Source organism: Buceros rhinoceros, unplaced genomic scaffold (assembly GCF_000710305.1).
Source record: "Buceros rhinoceros silvestris isolate BGI_N320 unplaced genomic scaffold, ASM71030v1 scaffold5703, whole genome shotgun sequence".
NCBI classification, from domain to species: Eukaryota; Metazoa; Chordata; class Aves; order Bucerotiformes; family Bucerotidae; genus Buceros; species Buceros rhinoceros.
Window position 1 is genome coordinate 27,893 of NW_010404084.1, and position 22,235 is coordinate 50,127.

Sequence of the window (22,235 nt, forward strand, 5' to 3'; positions counted from 1 at the left end):
TGTCACACTTAGTGTGACTCCCGGAAGTGATTTGTCACCTTTTAGGCATATACAATGTTTTGTTATCTTCATCCCCAGCCCTGCTCTTCCTCAGTTCCCCAGATGTGTTTGTTTTCTTTCAGTTACTGGAAATCTCACCTGTCTTAGCATCCGGCTTCCAGCTGCTTGCCAGGCCCAGCCACTTATTTTACCAGTTTCTGGTTTTTCCTGCGTATCTAACCAGGCTCAGTGTGCTCTCTTGCTATAGTGGCACTGTGAGCAATTGGGTAGTTTCTTGCTGTGTTACAAGTTGCAGCTGCCTGTGTCAAGTGGTGATTGCTATTGGAGAGCATCTCTGGGAAGGACCAATGAACCTATTCAGGATCTAGCCTCTAGATCCAGCATTTCAGTGTAGATTACTTGATGCTTTCCTGGCCTTTGGGCAGCCTCATCTCAGCCCGTGGTGGAGGTGTGGACAGCTAAAAGCCTTGGCATGGCATAAAGATGTGTGATGTTCACAGTTCCATGCTGTATTTGAAAGGCAGTAGAGGGCAGACCTCTTGAGCAGTTTGCTTAGGAGAGAAGTATTAAACCCAGGAGGTGTGATTAGATGGCACGTTCTGTACATGTGAGCACTGCAGGGTATTCTGACAGAGCCTGCCTTGTGGAGAGAGGAGTGGCGAAAGGATGGTGAACGCTCTCTTGCTGGATACACGTACCTGGCACTTCAGCTTTTAACTGCGGAAAAGTCTCTATCCATTGTTGTAAAAACAATTTATTTTTAAGGTGCTCAAAATTTTCCATGGGGTAACCTTCCCTATCTAGTTCATGATGGAGTTTTAGTCCTTAATCCTGTGATGTACATGTTCTGCAAGTCATCTTTGCAGCCCATCAGTGGTGGCTTGGTTTCCTAGAAGAGGTTGAAGGCTGAAGTTGGGATTTTTGTGCTCGGCTTTTTGTTTCTGGTGGAATAATGCAGCTTGTGCCTGGTGTCAAGGAGCAGCTTGTGCTTCCTGATGAGAGGAACTGCTTGCAGGAACACCCTGACAGTACAAGAGTATCTGTCAGCAAGTGCCCAGCTGCTCTGCGCTGCAGTGTACTGCAGGACCCCTCCCCACTGTCACGGGCGGTAATTCTGTGTGCTGCCTTCTGTACCAGGAGATTCTGGAGATGCAAACAAAACACAAGCACCTCAAATGAACTGATAACAAAAATAGGGGGAAATTGGTGGTAGCTTGGCTCAGATTTTTTTGAGTGACTGGGGTAATAGCAGTAAGTCTAACTCTGAGGGGAGTGTGATTAATCTTGGTCTAGATCTGTGTGTTTGCTATTGCTGGGTGCAATGTGCTGGTTGTCTGAACAGCAGTTAAATAACTTCTTGGGAAGAAGAGGCGTGTTAAATGTTGCTTTTTAGTGCTGATGTTTTCAATTTAACATAACACTGTCAAGATGCATCAAGTCTGCCAGGAAGTTGGTAGAGAATTTACTTTACAATCCTTAAAATAACTGAAAGGAGAATAGTGGTATTGTGTTGCTGAAAACCAGAAAAATGTGGTTGTGCTGAGATGATGCTAACGGTGAGAATCGGGAAGCAAGGCAAAAGGTGGGCTCATTCAGAGCACCACCTAAATTAATACTAAATGTTTAAATGAGAACAATGACTTCTTTTTTTCCTAAACCAGAGCTGTCACAGTGATTCTTAGGGCTACTCTTGGTTTCCCAGCGACTGGAAGGCAAGCGAGCAGTGTCAGCACTGGTGGTAATGCGTGAAGAGCATGGAAAATAAAACAGAAAAGTGCTTGTGATTCTCTTAGCTCCCGCTTTCTCCATAAAGCAATTTTGTTGAAGTGATGTTTAAGTAGTATGTGAGCGTGGTTCTGTTCCTGGTAGCAGGAGATAACTGGGGGAGAGTACTCCCCCAAAATACCTGTAAGCCTCTTGATGTCTTAAGTTCTCCCTAGAATCCTTTTGGCCTGGGTCTTTATTCAACAAGGGAGGTGGTGGGGGGTTCCTCTGTCACCGGGCTAAGTTTCAAGGGACAGGTTATTGTTAAACTGAAGCTGTGATCTGCTGAGCAGGATGAGCTGGTACAGCATTTCTGGGGATTATTTCTTGTACTAGCAGGTGAATGCTGCTGGTAGATGGTTTGACATCCCCTGGTTTTGGGTCTGAATTTTTGGCAGATGATGTCATCGTTCTCAGATTGTGCCTCCTTTTGAATTTCTCATACGAGATATTTCTATAATTTTATGTTTAACTCCTAATGATGAATAGGTGCTCAAGAAAAAATCTAAAATACAGCCTTTTTTCCAGTATCTTTCAAAATTCATTAGGGAAAAAGCAATTTCTAAGCTTGATATGCAGCTTGCTATGTGAAGCACTCTGCTGACATAAAACACAAATCTCAGTACCTGTCACACAACTAAATGGGAGTTATGGTTCCTATTCCGGTTTTTGAGTCATCTGTCACATAGCTTTTGTATGGATTGAATGCAGTTTTCAAGTAGCAGTAAACGTTGGGGTTGTTTCTGACCTTTTTGGAGCATTTCAGACAGTGGTATTAACCTTTCTGAAGGCAGCGTGCTCTGCATGCTGACAGATCTTTCCCCTCACTGGGGCATCAAACTCTGTAATGTTCCCTTGACTTCATCTTGAATAAGTTTGGCACCAGCCTAGTTTCTGGGAAGAAAGGCGAATACCTGATCTATTCTGCCGGCAGTTGCAAAGAGTGCTGCAGGAACGCGAGGCTTCCGGATACTCTGCCTGCCGTTCTGGGTAAAATCCAGATCACTTCTTTTACTGTTGTGAACTACAACTGTCAGCAAGCTTTCAAACTGCTTTGCTTGCCCTATCTCAGAAAACACCGGAGAGTGTCGTCTCTTGTCTTGCCTTTCTCTGTCACAAAGCACAAGGCATCCTGGCAGCACAGTTTGCACACTGCTAGGTCTGCATGCAGCACCAAGCCTAGTTACAATGCTGGCTGTCCGAGTGCTGTGCATTTCCCTTGTGTAGTATTGCTGTGTTGAGGATATACGGGGTGTTCGTTGTGATGTAAATCTTTAATAAGATTTCTGCTAGTATGATCTATGGTTTGATTCTCTGCTAGTAATCAAAATATTTGGAAGTTGTGTTCATCTGAGCAGTCCTTGATTGGTTTAATGTTCCTTTAATCTGATTGGGAGTGTATAGCTCGAGTACAGGGAATTCATGGAAATGATGGAATTAATATGTTTTGTGTCCTGCATTTTTATTAAATTATAATGCAGATTATTCAAGTGTTTCTGCATAAGCAGCATAATCTGTAAGTCTAACGGGTAAATCAGATTTCAGAAACAGAGCTCCAAAGTGTGTCCTTATAGGAAACCACTACAGCTTGTCTGCCGTTTGCACCTGTTAAATGGAGCGTGGATACATGCAGACATCTGGAGGGTTCTGCTTCACACTGATCTCCAAACCAGCTTGTTCACTCTTCTTTCTGTGAATATAAAGCTTGTTGTATTTAAAACAGCTTCAAATAACATGAAATGCTGTGGAAAACAAAGTACATCTCTGTGGATTTCATACTCATAGCTCCTCTGGTCAAAAACCAACTCTTGGACACACGATGAAATACTACATGTACGTTGGTTCCTTGGGAGAACACTCCTAGTTTTAAGATTCTTGAAAACATGTAAAGCAGAAAGGGAAGGTGGGAGGTCTCAATCTCATTTGAAGTGGCAGTTCAGAGATCAGTTTTGTTTATATCTTCATACTTCGTGTGCTTGCTGTCAGAGCCCCTCCTGGCTGTTGTACCTCAGGCAGGATGAGTAACACGATGTCTCCCGTCTTGACCGGAGGGTATCCCAGAGAGTGGCGTCTTGTTTGGGAATTCTGTTGTGTTGTTGTATCTTAAAGAAGGTCAAAGAAATATGCTTACCGCTTGAGAGGGAAAATGAGGAGGTTTCTGATACAGCTAAACGCCAGCAGGAGCTTGTTCCACAGTTTTGAACAGATCCCTGAGACATGCTACTGTGTGGGAAATGGAGCATTTCTGTGGATGGGAAGGGCTGTAAATGTTTTAGTGGACAAAAAAGATGAGAAAGCTGTTGTGGGCAAATGAAAGGAGCGACTCCTGTTCTGAAGTCTAAAACTAGGCCAGCTGGGTTTTTAATAGCTGAAAAAAGTCAGGGACTGAAACTGCTGTGCTGTCACAAGGTGTGCAAAAATCCAGGGAAGAACTTGCTGCTCGGTGGAACTGGAAAGGCACTGTGCAACGTGAGGCCTGGATTGAATTAGCTGAACAGCAAGCGCTGCAAGACTGTAATGTTATTTCTAAATGTAAGTGAAGAACCAAGTGTAAGGTGTTTGGTGGAGGTAGATGACCAAGCTGGATGTCATGTTGCTGTCCCTAGCTGATGTCTTTAGACTTTAATTGGTGAACCAGGACTTTTTGCTAGATAAATTTTGTTTGTGCGAAGGGATTTTCAGTGCTGAGGTTGAATAAAACTTGATAACTGAAGAAATGTGAAGAGGGGGAAGGAGTTTCAAGCAAGTACTGCTCTAGGACTTGATACAAAAAGCTTTCTGCATTAAAAAGTGCACCATCAGCTGAAGTTGAGCAATGTTTAAGCAGCAGGCTGTCCTGTCCACCAAGGAGCTGGTTTTGGCCCAGCTGTGGTTTAATTTGCTGTCACAGGATAAGGACTGATCCAGGAGTGCCTGCAGTATTGGTGGCTCTGGACTTCTGAAGGAAGCAGCCAGTTTTCATACCCCGAGGTGTGGCTTTCTCAAAGCACAGCACAAATCTGAACATGTGGAGTTCAATGTTTCTGGAGTTCCAGGTGGGAATGAAGAGCATGATGGCCAAATGGTAGGGTGGTGCAGGAAAGTTTTAGGTCTGGTTCAAACCTGTTGTTTGGATCTGACTCACAAGACAGTTCTGAAGATGTACTTGGCTTTTTTGTCTTTGAAAGCACTTAATCATTCCGCATGACGTGCTGCCATTTAGCCCTGCGTTGCCTTTTAATAGTTCCTATTAAATGTTGAAGGTATGGATTATGTTAATGTAGCTTTTTAATTTTAGATGGACTAAAATAGCTTCAAAAATGAACCTTTTGAAAACACTCGGGTAGATTGCACGACAAGCTTTTAGCGGCTTGCTTTTCTAGTAGTGTCTGTCTCCTCTTCCAGTAAATGAAGAGCTTTGACTGGCCAAGGTTATGTTTGGCTTCCTGACCTAGGATGAATGCCTCCAGCTGATGTCGGAGATATTTTTATTTTTCATTAGATCATCTGAAATGCTCAGCTGTTTTCATGCCAGCATGAAGGATGGAGACTGTGCTGAGCGGGCGTTGTACCAGTTTGTTGTTCGACACATGTTAATAGATCTCTGACAAACCAAAAAAGAATTCAATTCGTTAATGGTGCGACAAGACTTATCTGTCTGTTTATGAAAGAGTTACCTACATCTAGTGTGGATGGTCCCACAATCATTAAAACCTGGGCTTCTCGCTGCAGTGAGAGGGAGGGTTCTTCCTGGTTTCTGCCAGACCTGGCTTCTCTCACATTTCCTGCCTTCCAAAACCCCTTGGCTACTCTAGGCTTTAGAAGACTGGAGAGAATCTGCCTATAAATGTCTTATTTCTGCTTTGCCCTGGCAAAGATTGTGACAGATGTCACAGATTGTGATGATGAGCACCCAGTGCCCATTCTTCAGTCTTCCACTGAATCTGCCTCAGATTGCAACTTCCCTCTCAATAAACACAGGAACAGTTTCTATTGGCTCTCCCTTCCCCTGTTTTTACTCTGAATTTTGTCATCTTCAGTGTCATGTTGTAAGATATAAATGCAGGATACACTTGCAGAGGTGCTGGGATAAATGAAGAGAGATGGGGTGGAACAGATGCCCCCTTTAACACTGTCACTGTCACTTCTTGGGTCAGGTCATAGCTCCTTGGTTTAAAAGAACATAATAAATCAGCAAAACAAATGTTCAAACGGGGTTTGAGATCTATACACCATAATGATTAGCGTACACACTTCAGCAAATCTTTTTTTCCTCATGTGTAGGAACTCTTGGCTTATGTCTCCATCCACCCTTCTTTTATGCTGGCTGGAGCCAGGCACACTAAATAGTGATTAAACAAAAAATCCAGATTCCATTTTTGTGCGTTTGGTGTTTGAAGACTGATCAATTGCTTTGGCGACACGTTAAGTAACAGCATGGTAGACAACAGAAGGGGCTTATTTACAGCAATCTGTCTAAGTCCATTTTCAATGTATTGCTTAATATGCCTTTCTACTCTAATTCGTTTTCAGTTTTTAAAAAACAAAGGATGGAAACAGGCAGGAGATTAGTTTAAGATATTGCTGCAGAAGTAATCGCTCCTTAGTGGTAAACAACTTGCAGTGCTTAAGGAAAAGAAAATGTGCTTGAGCTGAAATAGAACTTATTGGCTTGCTGTAGGAGTTAATGGATGAAATTCAGCAGCTTGTGCACTTACATAGCTTGACTAGATGATCATAATGAACCCTTCATGCTTTGAAATCTGCTTTTGTGCTACTGTTTGCAACTGCCCATTTCAAAACCAAAGATTTTTGCAAAATGAGAAGCTAAGGTAGAACAAAACAGAAAATTGCAAGGGCTGTCGCCTTGCTGACCTGTTTGACAGGACAGAAATCCGGATCTGTAATGCCGCTCTCCCCTAACCAGGCAGTACGGATAACTGCAGCGTTCACACAATGGCCGCTGTGTCCCACAGGTGGAGTGCAGATCAGGAGGGGCGCGTTGGTGTGGTTTGAAGAAAAATGTTATACCTCCTGCTCTGCAGTTAGAATTAGTGAAAAATTAGGATAAAAGTTAAAATTGACATGAAATAGAGCATAACATGTAAAACAGTTTCCTGCAAATGAGATGCTTTTTTAATAGTTAAAGCAAAAGTCAGTCCTAGGAAACTTGCTGTGTTTTGCAGATTGCTTAGATAGCACAGTCTAGAGCGTCTGTTGAAGGGGCATCATCACGTTACGTAATTTGCATAATTAAGTCAAATCCCAGGCAGCATCCCTGAAGGAAACCGCCAAAAAAAGCAACATTCTGGTCCCTGTGTGCTGTGTCTGGATTTCTAGAGCTCAGACATCTTTTACAAAGACGGGGGGGGAAAAAACACCCTCACCAAGTAAAAAGAAAAGGTGCTTCCAAAATAACATTAATGTCAGCAACCTGTCCATTTTCACAACGAGCGAGACGAGCGCATATAGACATCTCTTCCCTCTGCCCGTGGTGGCATGCTGCCTGCAACTTCACACACTGGTTCACTAGTAATGGTGACATGAGCATAAAAACTGCAGTCAAGGGGGGAAGGCAATGTTTTATCATTCACACTGACTTTTTTTGGTAGTCTGCTGAAATTAAGTTGCTTCAAAGTGTGATTCTTGACAAGAAATGCGATGCTAATCAGCCTGCTCAGCTACACCTTCCCTTTGGGGCTGAAAGAATTGTGGGTGCTGGCAAGGGCACTGCAGCAAAGACACTGATACTCATTTTCTAGCACTGAAAGTTACTTCAGGATTAATGTTCTGACATTGACAGAACTCATCAGTGACTCACGGCAGGCTTTTCAGGTATGGTGTTTTAATAGTGACCTGGAAAACCAATATAAGTGTTAGATATTCTAACCTCATAACATTTACTCAGTCAAATTAAATTTAATGGAACATTTCTGGATTGGATTGATTACTGTCACTTCTTTGCCCAAGACCAAAAAAGCTTCAGAATGCAGCATGTCTGTCATGACCATCTGCAGCTATGTCTGCCCTCAAGATTTTAAAAGCCACTTCAAGAGAGGTATGTTGCTGCAACAGAGATTACTGTTGTGTTTCTCTTGTGTGAATCTCGTCTGGCTTTAGATGTACAGGGCAGGAACACCATGAGCGTTGCATACAGAGGGACAGGTGGTAATTCGCCCTGCACAGACGTTTGGCTTTGTCAGTGCCAACATGAAGAAAAGTGAGTCCTTTTAAGTCTCTGAGACTGAGAGCTGTACGGAGCCTGTTCCTCAGGACTCACAGATCAATAATTCTTATTCCATGTGCCTCCAAAGTCCAACGCCAAAGTTCAGAAGGGTCTGAATAACTGATGCATATGCTCCATAGTTTCCCCTCTTGCTTAAAGTTTACAAATTTCTGAAGTTTTTCTGCTGACATATGTGGCCTTGACAGGGTTTAGCTCATGCTGTGATGTTGCTTGCTCTAAGGGTATTTAAATGCTTGTTGCTGACCTCTCTGAAGAATGGCTTGAAGCTGTGCAGAAAATTTACTTCCCTGTTCGCATTGTCCTTTATTAAGCACACAAGCTCTAGGATGACTCCAGCCCAGAGCCTGGGCGTGCTGACCCTGGGCAGGGATGGCTGGAACTGCTTTGTATTGGCTCTTAGGTTGCTGCTTGGCCTGATGAGCATTGGCTGCTCTGGCACCACTGCTTTGCAGTGTCATCAGATGTCTCTCCTGAAACAGCTGATAGCCCGGTAGTGTGGCTTCCCTCCAGAGGGTGCTGGAGATACTGGCGTGAATCCTTTGCGGTATCATTTGAATTTGTCTCCCAAGTTGTGGGGGGCAGCTCAAGATCCAACCCGTTAGTGGGTTTTGAAAGGAGAGCAATCCACAGAGGTGTCTGCAGCAGTGGATGGGTGTCTTCTAAGGGTCGTTTTCAGGCTGAAGTTCAGAGGGAAGGGGAGATGCCTCTGCAATTCTAGTTTAAATTGACTGAGTCTCAAGAAGAGGTGGGATTTAAAACCCCCGTACCTGTGCCCTGTTAGGCAGCTTGGATATCTCTTTGCTGGTGGGTCTCTTTTTCCTTTCTCCAGTGTGCCTGACTTCCCCAGTCATTTCATAGGGGCTTGGCATGGGGTGCTGGGTTACCATGGGCACTGTGGGTGTTGTGAGGCTTGGAGTCTCCTTTTAGATCTAGTCCCCAGACACTCGTACAACGCTCTCCTCTTCAGTGGTGGGTGGGATTACTAGAGTAACTGCTGGTAAGGGACTGACATATGTTGAGTCGCAGCAAATGGCAGGAGGAATAGTGGCGTTGTGCTCGTTCAGTCCAGAGTGCTATAAATAAACGAGAGACAAAAGAGAGTTAAAATACTGAGGTTTCACACTTGCCAATTGTTCCTGTGCCCAGCATAACCCTTGTGCAGAAGCCTAGCACACCGAAAGTTGGCAGAACTCTCCTGGCAAGGAGGAGCTGTGGCCTACGAAAGCTTTCCAGGACTTTTCCTGGCAGGGGAGTATCCTGGGGAGGAAACTGGCTGGTGACCAGGCCTGGCAAAGTTGGGATCTTGCAAAACAGATGCAGAGATCCTATGAACAGTAGCTGCTCTGTGGGATGATCTGGAGGGTGGCCTGTTGTCTGAAAAATTAGAAACCACTGCGGCGGCCAGACAAGTAGATGTGCTGGACTGTGGCAGTAGCGCAGGGGAGGCTGCTTCACAGTGCTAAAAATCTGATCCATTTTACATCAAAAAAATAACCAGCTTTTTCTGGCAGTTGTCTGTTTTTCACCACTGTTAATCACATCTAGTAGTGCTGGCCTCCTGTGCAACCCTGAAGGTTCATTTCCCTCCATCTTCTTGCGTTGTAAGTATTTTTTGGAGAAAATCCTTGTTAGCTCCAGGTGACACAAGTGTAGGTTCCTTAGTCCTTGTTCACATCATGACCTAGCTGTGTGGATGACTTCTCCATCCAGAGTGCCCATCAGCTGTCCTTCAGTGCAAATACAGTTAAATTGCAGGGAGCAGAAAGGAGAAGGCTCCGCATATTGATGTTAGTTAATGGAAATTGTAACTGAGTGTCTGGTTTCCTGGATGAAACTCGACTTCTGCCAGGTATGTTGCCATCTGCAAAGTGTCGAGAAGCTGAGCGTAAATCATTTTACGATCCATGGTTGAAAGGACCTAGATTGATTTAAAGTATCTCAGAGGGGAATTTCTAATAGTTAACAGGGCAGCTTTTAATCAGATGGATTGGTACTTTTTTAGTATCCTTTGGCATGGTGATACAACCAAGATTCTCCTGCAGCTCCTTTGGTAAAGGTTACCACCCGTGCAGAGCTGGCAGAGCAGAATGTTGTACCTGTGTTTGGCCACCCTACTTCACTTTGACATCTCAGCTGAAACCTGTTTTTGCTGGCGGTTTGGTGAGCTGATACACATGGCTCTCTCGTGCTGGCTGTTGTCGAAAAGGGGTGATGCAGTGGGGATAATCTTTGCAGTAAGAGTTCATCACCAGAGTTCATGAGTCAGACTGCGGAGAGGTGAACTGCATCAGGCAGAAGTCTAGTGCCTCAGAATAACAACTAAAACGTCCAAATGCCCTATTTTCCCAAGACAAATCTAGGCATGGAAGTAAAGAGTTTGTAATTGAACTAGTCTGATAACCCTGCAAGGTTACTATGCCAACCATTGCTTTTTAGTGGTTGTTTGGTTTGACTGACCCATTAGTGAGACTTTAAACCTCTTACCCTCCAAGGAGAAAAGTTTTTGTTTTTTTTTTAAATTTCTAGGAAGTTCTAGCCTGCAGATTTCACTCTGCGGGTCACGAGAAATTGGAAGGGAAAAACCTCTAAGTTCTTTGGGTAACTACTTCTGCAGTAATGATGCTACAAATGACTTGCATTTATACTCTGCCAGCATATTACAGCATAATTGAAAAATCATTCTCAGAGATGTTCTCTTCTTGACTCTAAAATCTACTCAAATATATAGATGTATATTTTCCTTGGATTCTGGGGATGTTGGTGTTCAAGATATATCATGGTTTTATTTCCACACACCATGGTCTCTTTGATCCTGAATTGACCCCATCTTTCATCTGCCAGCTTGTTTCCAAAGCTCCCATTGCTTTTGAATTTGAGGAACAACATCATGAAAAGAGAGCTCTAATTGCATTCAGTGCAGGCTCATGCCTTGTGTAAAATTTGCTTTTAAGTTGAGCAGCAAGAGTCTTAATAAATGACCTTTCAAATCTTATTTTGATTTTATTCAGGTGTAGTAGTGTGCTTGTTAATAATGATCCTGCAATAGGTCTCCCATTACAGCTTTTTTGTTAATTAAATAGGATGTAAGATGTATTGGGTGTTTTCAAAATGAAAGTAGAGTTTTTAATAGATTCCCTGATTAAGAATACTGATCTGCATACATGATGGTGCCCTGAAAAAAAGAATCACTTTAACAGCTATAAAGTACTGTTCTGAGGCAAGCAAAACTTGCCGTCTCTGTCAGCCCTTTCAGGGTGAAAGCTACTTGTTTGTGATGGTCTTACCTTAAGGAAGACGTTTAATCTCCTCTTACAGGAAGGGAATGCTGTTCAGGAAAGGTTTCACCTCTTGTCTGTTTACTATATCCAATCTTTTGTTTAAAAGGCATCATACGTGAGGCAAAAGAAAGACCCTTACTTCGGTGATGGACAAAGGAAAAAGGACTGGCATAACAAAGAAGCTATAAGGAGGGACTCAGAGCGTGTGGGTATGTAACATTACTATAACAAAGTTTTAATACAGGTTGTAATTGATTTTGATTTTATTTAGTTTGCTGAGTGGTGAACAGCCTGTTCAACTTCAGATGATGTTCTTGACATGATGCAGCAGTTATTGTGTGTTAATCCCAGTTAAAGCCTTTTCCCTTGACACCACAATAACTGTTCTGAGGTGAAAATACACTGGTAATGTCTTGATACTTCTAGGATAGGTGCAGTATTGATATTTTAAAAATTTACCAAAAAAATGTGTGCCTGTGCCTCCCCTAAAAATGGGAGCTCCAGAAAGGAGGAAGAGAGATAAGAAAAATGTTCTAGATTATAACATTCATGCATTTTTTTTATTCCCTCGTTTTGTCTTGCATTGCATAGAAGGGCCTGTTTTGAACGTCACAGCTTTTCACTGGTATGTCTGCAAGGGCTCTAACTCCTCTGTGCAAGAGCTCGGGTGGTTAAATATACTTATCAATCTGTGTTGGAAAAAAATCAACAGTGTTCAGGTGTTCAAACCATATGTGTTCTTCCTGAAGTGAAACCAAAAACATTCTGCAGATCTTCCACAGCGTTGCCTTAACCCCTTCATCTGTTTCTGGTGTTAGAAGGAAGACTTTTATCTTCTATGATTTGCACAGCTGAGTGGTTTGTAGCAAAATTGCTTATCAAATAAAATTTTTCGGTTGATGTGGTTGACCCAGTGCTGAGTATGACATAGAGCACAAGACTAATGAAGAGATTTTCAAAGGGCGGTAAGATGACTGCTCCTCTTGATACATGGATTAGTTTCTGGCTAGTTAAGCACCAATTAGTAGTAATGATGCATATTTACTTACTTTCTATCTATAGGACATGGAGAACAGGGAAAACCTTACCCAATGACTGATGCAGAGCGAGTGGACCAGGCATACAGGGAAAACGGCTTTAATATCTTTGTGAGTGATAAAATTTCTCTGAATCGTTCCCTTCCAGACATCAGACATCCAAAGTGAGTATATAGTTTGCATTTCTATGAGTGAAAGTTTACAAGCCTTAAATTACCACATCTGCAGGAGTGTGCTGTTTTTTTAATGACGGGCTCTTGTACCTTTGTCTGTCAAATACAATCCTTTCATAGCTGGCTCCTGTCCTTTTCAGAAAGGACTGGGTATAGTAATTGTGATGGGAAATATAGGAGACCAAATCTGGGGGGGAAAAGAATTGCCTTTTGATTCCAAAAGACTTAAAATTACCAAAACCTTGCAGCCCTGTGCAGAAGAGGTCTTGAACTTAACCCAGAGGAGGCTGCTCCCTCCACCTCTTGCAACGTGACAGTTCAGTTCCCGAGCCCATTGACGTAGCCAGCAGCTTTTAGCAACTTGTAAGGTGGAGCTGTTTCTTTCTGTAGTGGAATCTGATGTAAATGTCTGACTTGGTTGACAAGTGCCCCAAGTGTGGTCAGGTGATGACTTTGTCACTAAACATTCTGCCCAGTTCTTAGGTTGGCTGCTAGCTGGAAACAGCCATGAAATGCTCAGAAGCAGAAAAAAGTTTGAGTAGCTACACTCAACTGTGTATGAAGAGTTTTATCAGAAATCCTTCAGATTTATGGATTAGGTTTTTTAGACATCTTCCTCATAAAACCCTCTTCAGAGTTTACGAGTAGAAACTAGTTCCAATTGAATGCTGCCTTTTGAGTTCATCTATTTTTCATTCCCTGTCTGTTCCCTTAGGATGGTGTCAAAGTGGATTTTGTGCAAGCCAGAAGAAGTCTTTTTTTCATTAGGAAAAGAGCTTTAGTTAGGACTTAACCCTTGTTTATGAGGTTTTTAAATACTGTTTGTGCAGTTCTTAATCTGAAAGCATTGTTAGACATTTGAATGGAAGCTTGTTTTGTGTAAAGCCGTTTGTATTGCACTTTAGTGAATCTGAATTCAACATCTACTTTATGCATGAGATAGTTTCCAAAAGTCAGGTTTTATAATCTGTTAGCTGTGCATTTGAGAGATTACCTCTTCAGCTGTCACAGCAAACTAATCAAATACTCTGGCTTGACACCCTTTTTTCATATATACTCATAAACCAGAGTAGTGAGTATAGCCCCATAAATATTTTAGGCATGCAGCTGAAATGTTTAAACATACAGATAAATCAGGGAACTGAAGATGCTTGTTGATCAGCCTGTACTCAAGTTCTAGGAAATACAGTTTGAGTTTCCTATCCTAAATCACACCTGGTCTCTATTTACAGGGAGTGCCATGGGCTCTTGAATTTAAACATCAGACAACACCAGCATTTCCTCATCTGTGGGTTTAATATACTGCCTCACATTCCCCATGGTTTCCTGTAGTTGCTGACTCCTCGCTGCTAATTCTGCTATTTAAACTTTTATAAAATGTGAAAATTCTAACTCCAGTCCCCAGCTGAATGAAGTGTTTGGGTCACCAACAACTTAAGCTATGATTAATGATGCCACTGCAGCTGGTTTGCTTGTTGCCTGACACATTCTTTCCCCAGACTAGCGAATTATAATTGTGGAGGTCTCAAGGAGAGGGTAAACAGCATGTGTATAATAGGTGCTAGGATTAGCTGGGCAGGGCGTGTGGTTATGTATAGTGGAGATTTACAGCAAAGCAATTCATGACTGAAAAGGTCTGTTATGCATTCCCTGTGCCCATTAATTTCATCCTTGAAATGGTATTGTTTGTGTTATCTGGAAGATGATGAGGGCAGTTTGTAATGACGTGAGGCTGAGACAAAGTTCTTAACGAGCCTTCCAGAAAGAAAGGAGCTGTGTTTTATAGCACTTGCTTTAGCTCACCTTTTATGTAGTGAGAGATAATAGAGACTTTGTCGTTTGGAGATGTGCCCACAAACAGCAGGAAGTGTAAGGAGAAGGTGAACTGGGGAGAAAGGCAGCACCTGTCCTGTCCTAAGGTTTTGGGCCACATCTGGGGTTCTGCCCAGCAGCGGCCCTGGGTGGGGAAGGAGAAGGAAGTGGCCAATGTGTTTGCTTGCTTCTGAGATGGTTTGTGTGGACCTTTTGGTACCAAATAGTGTGTCACCTCTGCTTGCTGTTAACCATGGGAATCGAGGGGCTGGGGAAGGCAGGCACTGGATCTACCTGGTGCACATACACACAAAATTAATTGTTCATTTCAGCAGTCGTGTCTTCCCCTGCTAACGTTTCCTGTAAGTGCTTCTGGGTTTTTTAATATTAAATACTAATTTTGCAGGTCTTGTAAACCAATTGTAAATGCAGTAGCTGGAGGGAAACAATTTCTCTCCATGCTTAATGGTTAAACTTAGTAGCTAAAGTTTCCCGCTTTGTTAGTCAGAAAATGAGAATTCCAGTTCACGAAGAGTTTGAAGAGATTTGGGGGCTCTCGTTTCCTATTGGAACAGAATTATAGCTGGTAGCTATCTCAAAAGAAGGTTAAGATGGCGATGTTGGTGGCTGGATGAAAGCAGTCTGTGCAGCTTTATTTTGCATCTTGCATCTGTGCATTGCAGCCGTAGCCTGCAAGCCCTTGGCAGTGCCCCAAGACAATTCATTGGGCCCAGAATAAGCCACTGTCCTTTCACACAGACACCAGAGTAACTTCCTGTAACCACAGATTTATTGAGCTTGTGTAACATAGGTGCATCCTTCTCCATTCCCTGGGAAAGACCCCAGGAAAAAGCTGCCACTGCCAGAGCCGCTTTCATTCCCATCTGCCCTTCTGGGGAATAGTGAGGCAGTGACTGCAAGCGTGCCCTGTGTGGTGCACGTAGTGAAGACCTTGTGGAGTGCCTGGCAGGAGGGAGTCTGCAAATCAGCTCTGGTGCAGGCTGTGCAAGAGGCCGGGTGTGTGTGTGACAGGGCAGGGAGCGGAGTGTGACTCCCTCACCTAGTAGAGAGGGCAGCCTGCCCTGCTGGCAATGTCATCAGTATACTCTAAAAACCTCTTCTCGCATGGCCACCTCTGTTGTGCACTGGACATATGGGGTTCTAGGAGTGTAATAGGTTTTGTCCCCTAGTGAACAGCTACTGGCTATTTTTAACTGTGATTATTCACTGTACAGTTTTGGGTGTTACCTGTTTAACAAGGTTCAGATTCCACTTAGGGCCACACCTGCAGGAAAGTACACACTGCACTTATTGCTGCAGTTTGAATTTTCTTCATGAAGCTTCCTTGAAAACACCCACACAAGGCAAGAGAGGGTTACCCTTATTTCAAAATTACAATGATTAATGCTGGGGGGGAAATACCCCCAAATTCAAGGGGTCCGTGTCGGGTCTCTGAAGATGTAACTCCTGAGCTTTCTCCAAGTTCTTCAGGGCTTTATGTTCAAAGTCCAGCCTTCGTAACTTCAGTCTGCAGGACTCATCCCAGGTGTCAGACTAAACCTGCTGGAAAATGGGAAAGACAAGACTTACTGTTTAGGAGAAGTGTGGTTTGAATGATTGTTCAGCAAGACAAAGGAAGCCTTTGGTAGAGGTTGGAGGTTGATCTGTTACTGAGAGATGGGTTTCTTTGTTGAGCAAATCTTCCTAGCAATTATCCTGTCTCTTCTGTATATTGTTCACAACGTCTTGAACTTCTGGGACTGTTTAGAGAAGGTGCTGTCACACAAAATCCTTACTTCCTGCATGTTTTGCTTTAAAAAATTGGATGACAGTTCTATATGTGATTCGAGTGATTTGCTTCTCTGAAAACTGGCAATAAGTGAGCTGAACCAATGTACTGGTAACGCATAGAAGAGATGCATTCAGCTTCTGAAATGACTTTGTAGAAATTCCTCTTCCTAGTGCTCTTTGAGGCATAAGGATAGGGAAAACAAGTATTTTAGAGACTTCTGTATCTTAAGCTGTAACTGGAGTTTCCTTTAAAAGTAACTTCAGCACCTAATAGATCCCTCTGACCTTTGTGTTGCCAAGTGTCACTGGCCATTAATAGTTCCCACTTCGCATGGATTTTTTTTTTCCCCCCAGGTAGATTAGGTCAGGTCAACACTGGCTTGATAAGGCCTGAAAGTTGGTGGGGTGATCTTCTTTTTCCAAGGCATTTTGCATCAATATAAGGAGTGCAGAATTAACTAAGATACTTGACGGTAATTAATGTGGAAGTGCTGATGTCTTGGCACCACGTTTTGACTTACTCTGTCTGTGTCCAGCTGCAAGAATAAGCTGTACCTGGAGAAGCTTCCGAACACTAGCGTGATAATACCGTTCCACAACGAAGGATGGTCCTCTCTCCTCCGGACAGTGCACAGTGTCCTAAACCGCTCCCCTCCTGAGCTGATAGCAGAGATAGTGCTGGTGGATGACTTCAGCGACAGAGGTAGGATAATTTGTATGTAACACCTCCCCTGTGTTTACCTACCTTAAGGGATCAATGAACTTGCAGATACGTGTATGACTTGAGGTTTCTTACTTGCTAGCAGCAGAGCTCGGGTGAACCTTGCTCCAGTATATTTGAAAGACCAAAACTCTAGCAAAAAACTCATGTTCCACATTCAGTTTGCACTGGTTTAGCTGCTGATGGCGTGGACTGTCCTGCGTTTTGGACAATGTGAATAAACAGGGAAGTTGGGTTAAATATTTTGCTAATGGCCTGCGTCATCCTTAACGTTTAACCACAGGGTGAAATGTTCGATGCTTGGAATACAGGGGGGTAAAAAAAATAAAGAGGGTGAATAGCTCACTCCTCATATTCTGCATTTTTTTTCTAGGCACAGGAAATGGTAAAAAGTCTTGCTAAAAGGTTTCCACCTCAGCGTCTGCCTATGCTTGGGCTTGTTTTCCTCCTGAATTTTGTACTCCTGTAAAGTAAATCTGCGACACCCAAAACTTCTCTCACTTGCTGACCTGCTTGCAACTACACTCCTTATTTTGTACTGCATTGCCGGAGCAGTCATTTTGGATTGGGTTTAAGTGCTACGTCCAGAGATGTGTAGTCGCTGGCATAACACATCACAAGTGGAGCACTTGTAACAGCGGTAGCAATGTGTAGATGTAGTTGCTGGATTTACTTGTGTAGCAGAAAAACAAGGGTCTGCTTCTCTGAACCATCTACATGCTCTGTGATAGAAATTAAGCTAGACTTTGTCTTGTAGTTTGCACTGTTGCTGTGGTGGAAAAGGCACTCAGCTGAAGGAGGAATGAGCACCTCTGTCGTATAGACACTGCACAGCTAGAAAGATCACGTGGAAAGTCCTCTGAAGTAGCTAGTTTTGCCTGTGTTGAAGAGGGTGCAGTGACTTTAAGGGGTTATGATCAGATCTAGCAATTCTATTTTTTCCTTTAAATTTACAAAGACTATTTAGCTTTAGCTGCTGAGTTCAGGAGTTTTGCCACTGAGATTACTCAACTAGGGGGGAAAAAAGCTCTCTACACAAATACTAAACGGCACCCCTCCAAAAAATCTGACATGTAAGAAGCTCTTTAAATGAGCTTGGAAACAAGCTTGTGAGTATTCAGTGTTCCGACTGATACTGACTCTCACATAAGCCCTACCCAACAGCTACAGTACATCTCTAATTAGTTTGCAAGCAAGGCATACTGGTTTGAACAAATCAATGTTATATGAAATAAGTATTTCTTTAGAGAATTTTCAGACCAAGCTGTGGAGGGGAAAAAAAAACCCCTACACTCTCCTAACAAGGTCTCTTTATTGCTACTCAGTCTAGAAGCAAATTAGACAAGCCCATGCTGTAACCACAGCTGAATTGTACAAACAAGTTTCTTTTGAGAGAAGTGGAAGTAATGAAATCTGGCTTCCTGTGGATCTGTTTTCCTTGTTCTCTAGATGTACCCTTCTGACCAAGCACAAGAGAGCACTCCTGGCTCTCCAGCCCTGCTCCTTGTCAGTCTGTACACATGCGGTTCATCCAGCTCACTCTTGTTTTGTTCTGCCTGCCTCTGATCAGATGCAAGCTCGTCCCCCTCAGTCATCTGTCTTCCGTATAAAGGTTGTAAGAAGTAGCTGAGATTAACTTGTGTGCAGCATCTATTTATGGGTGGATATAAAAGACTGGTGTTGGACAGTGAGCTAAACTGGTGTGGGCAGAGAACAACACTCGGGCAGAGAGTGCTAATAAAACCTGGTTTTTTTGAAAAAAACAAACCAGTGTTTTCCTGCTCGCTCAGTTGATCTGTGCATATTGGGACAATTACTGGTTAGGCTGAAACATGTTTCCTTTGCTGCTGTCAGTTCTGTACCCGCACTCTAGTGTTTCCTGCTGTTTGCTGCTCCTTTTCCAGCAGTCAGCGTTCTTCCTTAACCACATTGGCATTGGCTTCCACATCCCTCACTGGGTTTGAATACATCCTTAATCTTCAGGAGGCTGTTAAGTCCTAAATACGTGATCTTGACTTGAAAGGCTGCTGGTTACAAATTTCTGGTTTTAATTTATCCGTTGCATGTATTTAAAAACAAAACAAAAACACTTCAACCCGATACCTGAGAATTGTTAATTTAACACATCAAACTTGAAGGATTGGAGGCTCTAGGAAAACTTTTACTTTGCACGTTGTATGTTTGAAAAGGTCACCTGGATTTGGACTGCTGGGCTACTGCTCTGGTTATCTGTTTCTCATGATTCAATTGGGCAGGAGGCAAAAACCCTGTGTGCGAGCTGATGAATATCACCACTGCCACAGAATTGGGGAGCAATAAAAAGAATGAGGAGAGATTTCTTGATTTTCTTTGAAAATCAATTAGGATTAGTCCTGTGCATTGTCTGCAAGGAGGAGTGCTGTGCTGTGGTTTCAAATGCTCGTCCCACAAATTTGTAACAGCATCTTCTAGAAGTACAGAATCACTGTTGGACATAGAGAAAGTAGAGGTCGCACTTGAGATCAGAGGGGCGTACTGTGAACAGTAAATGTCAGCTTCTCCCCCAAAGAGATCAGCAAACAGTCATCAGAAACTCTAGTGAAAAGCAAAAGATGAAAAGGATAATTGCTCAATAAAAATCTGTTATTAATGTTTTTATTGAGAGGTTACCCTGACAAGATAAAATATCAGATATGCTTTACTGTACCTCGCGATGGCCTTTCACTTGAGGGTTGTCTAAACAGACCTCTAGCACTTTAATAACTCTTTAAAAAGACTAACCTTCAAGAACGTGGCTTTTTCTGGCGAGGAGACTGTATCCCTCTCGCTAGCGTTTTGTGTGTGCTGACCTGTGTTGGAGTTAAACGTCCTGGGCGTTGCCGAGCTGCCCTTGAGGCTCTGTTAGCATTGCTCCCTTGCTCTGCTATTGCACTGGTTTCTGTAGGTGGTGATTTAGTGCCAGTTGGTCAGACTCCTTCATCCCTGTGTCTCATACACGGAGAATCTTTCCTTCCCGTGAAGCAGAGAGGATTCTATTATTTGCCAATAATAGAAATAGTAAATATGGAAACCTGGCTGCTGCACTTATCAGTGTTTTTTCTATCAGATGTTGCTTTCATATGTTTTTCATCTGTTTTTAAGCTTGAGAGCAAGGAATTTTTGGTGTGACTGTGAAGAGGGTTGAAGTTGGCTAGCAAAGTGACAGGAGAGCGAAGACGGATTTCTGAGCTAGTTGGTGGCTGCTGTGGTCTGCAGCATACCTGAGAGGCAGCTGTGGAGCTGTTGGACAGATGAATCATCATCTGGAAGTGTCAACAGCCATTTATTTCTTAATTTGTTTGAGAGACATAATTCTGTGACCTTTAGCAATAAACATTTCTCAACCAAAAAAGGCTGTCCCAATGACAGCAAATCTTAACAGCGAGCAGCAAAAGCTTTGAGGTGTCTTTCTGAAATGTTTCCTTTGCTTTGTATTTGAAAAATCAAAATGTGCTGGAACAACTTGCTGTCTGGAATTTTTTTTTTGCATGTCTGTAGTATAATGCAAATGACTGCAATCTGGCCTTAATTCAAACAAATTTAGTGCTGGATTCCACGTCAGCCACAGTGCTCTGGGAAAGGCTGCCTGTCACTGGGATCAGCCTAAAGCGGTGCAGTGCAGCATCCAGCTTGCCTGGAGCTGTGGTCCACGTTGTCACCTCCAGCAGCTGTCTTTAACAGTTGACTCTTTCTGTGTGGGGATTCCCTTGTTAGGTTGAGTTAGCTTAAAAGAAGCTGCTTTCCATCATGTGCCTCTGGTCACACACAGCAGATGTTGTAGGGCTGTTTCCTGCTTCCTCTAGTAAATAGCCTCTAGCATCAATGCAGTAGCATTCCTGGTAAGACTGCAATAGCTTATGCTTTTTTCTCCCCACAAACTTAGCTGGGATGTCTGTGATATAAAGACTTTCTTCTCCCAACCTTAAGCATTTCAAAACAATTGTAGGGATTTGATGGGCAGAAAAATATAGGTTATACTGAAGACAGAGGCACCCATTCAGCAGACTTAGAGTAAGAACCTGCCGAGTGTTGTTTCCCTCTTCATACATGCAACTGAGAACTGCTATAGATCCACAGACTGACCTCCTTGGATTAACCTCAGCTAGTTCAGGGTGGTCCAAAACAACACCTACCCTTCTGGATAATGCAATGCATGTGAATTACAATTTTAGAATTCCTGATCATAGAAGTGCTTAGCTGTGGCAGTCCTGTGTGGATTTGTGGCTTCGTTTTTAATTTCTATAGCTATTCTTTAGCTTCAACATCAGTTAAATTAAGACTTTTCATATGCTGGCTTGCAGGGTACTAATTATATCTCTCTGAGCATGTTGTTACCGGAATAGCCCAAAGTAAACTAAAATGCTTTTTTCATGTATATCAGTTTTCTCCTGGGGACTGTCAGATGTTAAATTCATTTGCTCTTTGATTATTCAATTACAATGCCACTGAGTGGTAAGTGTGTTCCATTATATCATAGAAATGGGAGGAGGGCAAGAGGAGTTGAAATGCAGGTCAGTTTGTAACACTGCAGGGTTTTGTGTCAGCCCTGACAACACTTTGTTATTGATAGCAGGCAACAACAGACAGCAGTTCATGATTCCTTAGTCTGCTTCAGTCCCTAGACCTACAGTCTGAATCTGGCAGTGGTTGTGAGAAATGGAGCTGTTCATCGCTAGTGCCTGTCTTGTACAAAAGGGACTGTTGGTCTCTATCTAATTCTTGTATCTCGTGGCCAGCTCTGCTGTCTGTAAGACTGCATGAACAAATGTAATGCTGTCCTCTGTCTCGGTAGATAAAGGAAGAGCCTTAAGCTGAAGGAACAGAGGGCTCAGGATGGCACATTTTCTTTTTGCAGGATGCTTGTTTAAATGTTCTTCCTTTTTGTATATTTGGTAACTCTGTGCACCAGTGGAACATCAAGTATATCCTACTACTGGGTGAAAGTCAGAAGTCAAACTGTCCCCTCTTCTGTCTATTCTGGAGAAGAGATGTCTTTCAGGTGGAGGCTGGACTGGGGCACGTACAGAATCACAAACAGTCGAGGTTGGAAAGGATGTCTGGAGATCGGCTAACCCAACCCCTCTGCTCAGCTGCAACAGGTTTCTTGAGATCTTACTTGTTCAAGTTTTTTAAATCTTCAAGCAGGGAGACTCTGAATGTCTCTGGGCAACCTGTTCTGCTGTTCAGTCACTCTTACAGTGACTCTAAAAAAAAAAGAAAAAACAAAGCAAAACTTACGTTTAAGCAGTATGTCCTGTACTTCAGCAAATACTTCAGGTCCTTGTGCCCAAGGACTCCCAGCTCCTCTTCTGCAAAGCTCTTTTCCAGCTGCTGGGTTCCCAGTCTCAGTACTGGTGCATAGGTTACTCCCCGCTGGGTGCAGGAATCTGCATACCCCTTTAGACTTCACAAGAT

The 22,235-nt window shown here is 43.0% G+C and overlaps 1 protein-coding gene across 1 annotated transcript in view; it reads left to right on the forward strand.

Moving 5' to 3' along the window:
- Nucleotides 1-11,374: 11,374 nt before the first annotated feature.
- Nucleotides 11,375-22,235, forward strand: part of LOC104490882 (polypeptide N-acetylgalactosaminyltransferase 10) — a gene marked incomplete at its 5' end in the record, with an annotated part of 41,569 nt that continues 30,708 nt past the window's right edge. Inside the window, 3 exons of the mRNA XM_010133233.1 lie at nucleotides 11,375-11,477; nucleotides 12,331-12,469; nucleotides 16,618-16,784. Of these exons, the coding sequence (XP_010131535.1) occupies nucleotides 11,375-11,477; nucleotides 12,331-12,469; nucleotides 16,618-16,784 (409 nt within the window). The remainder of the gene's footprint in view (nucleotides 11,478-12,330; nucleotides 12,470-16,617; nucleotides 16,785-22,235) is intronic.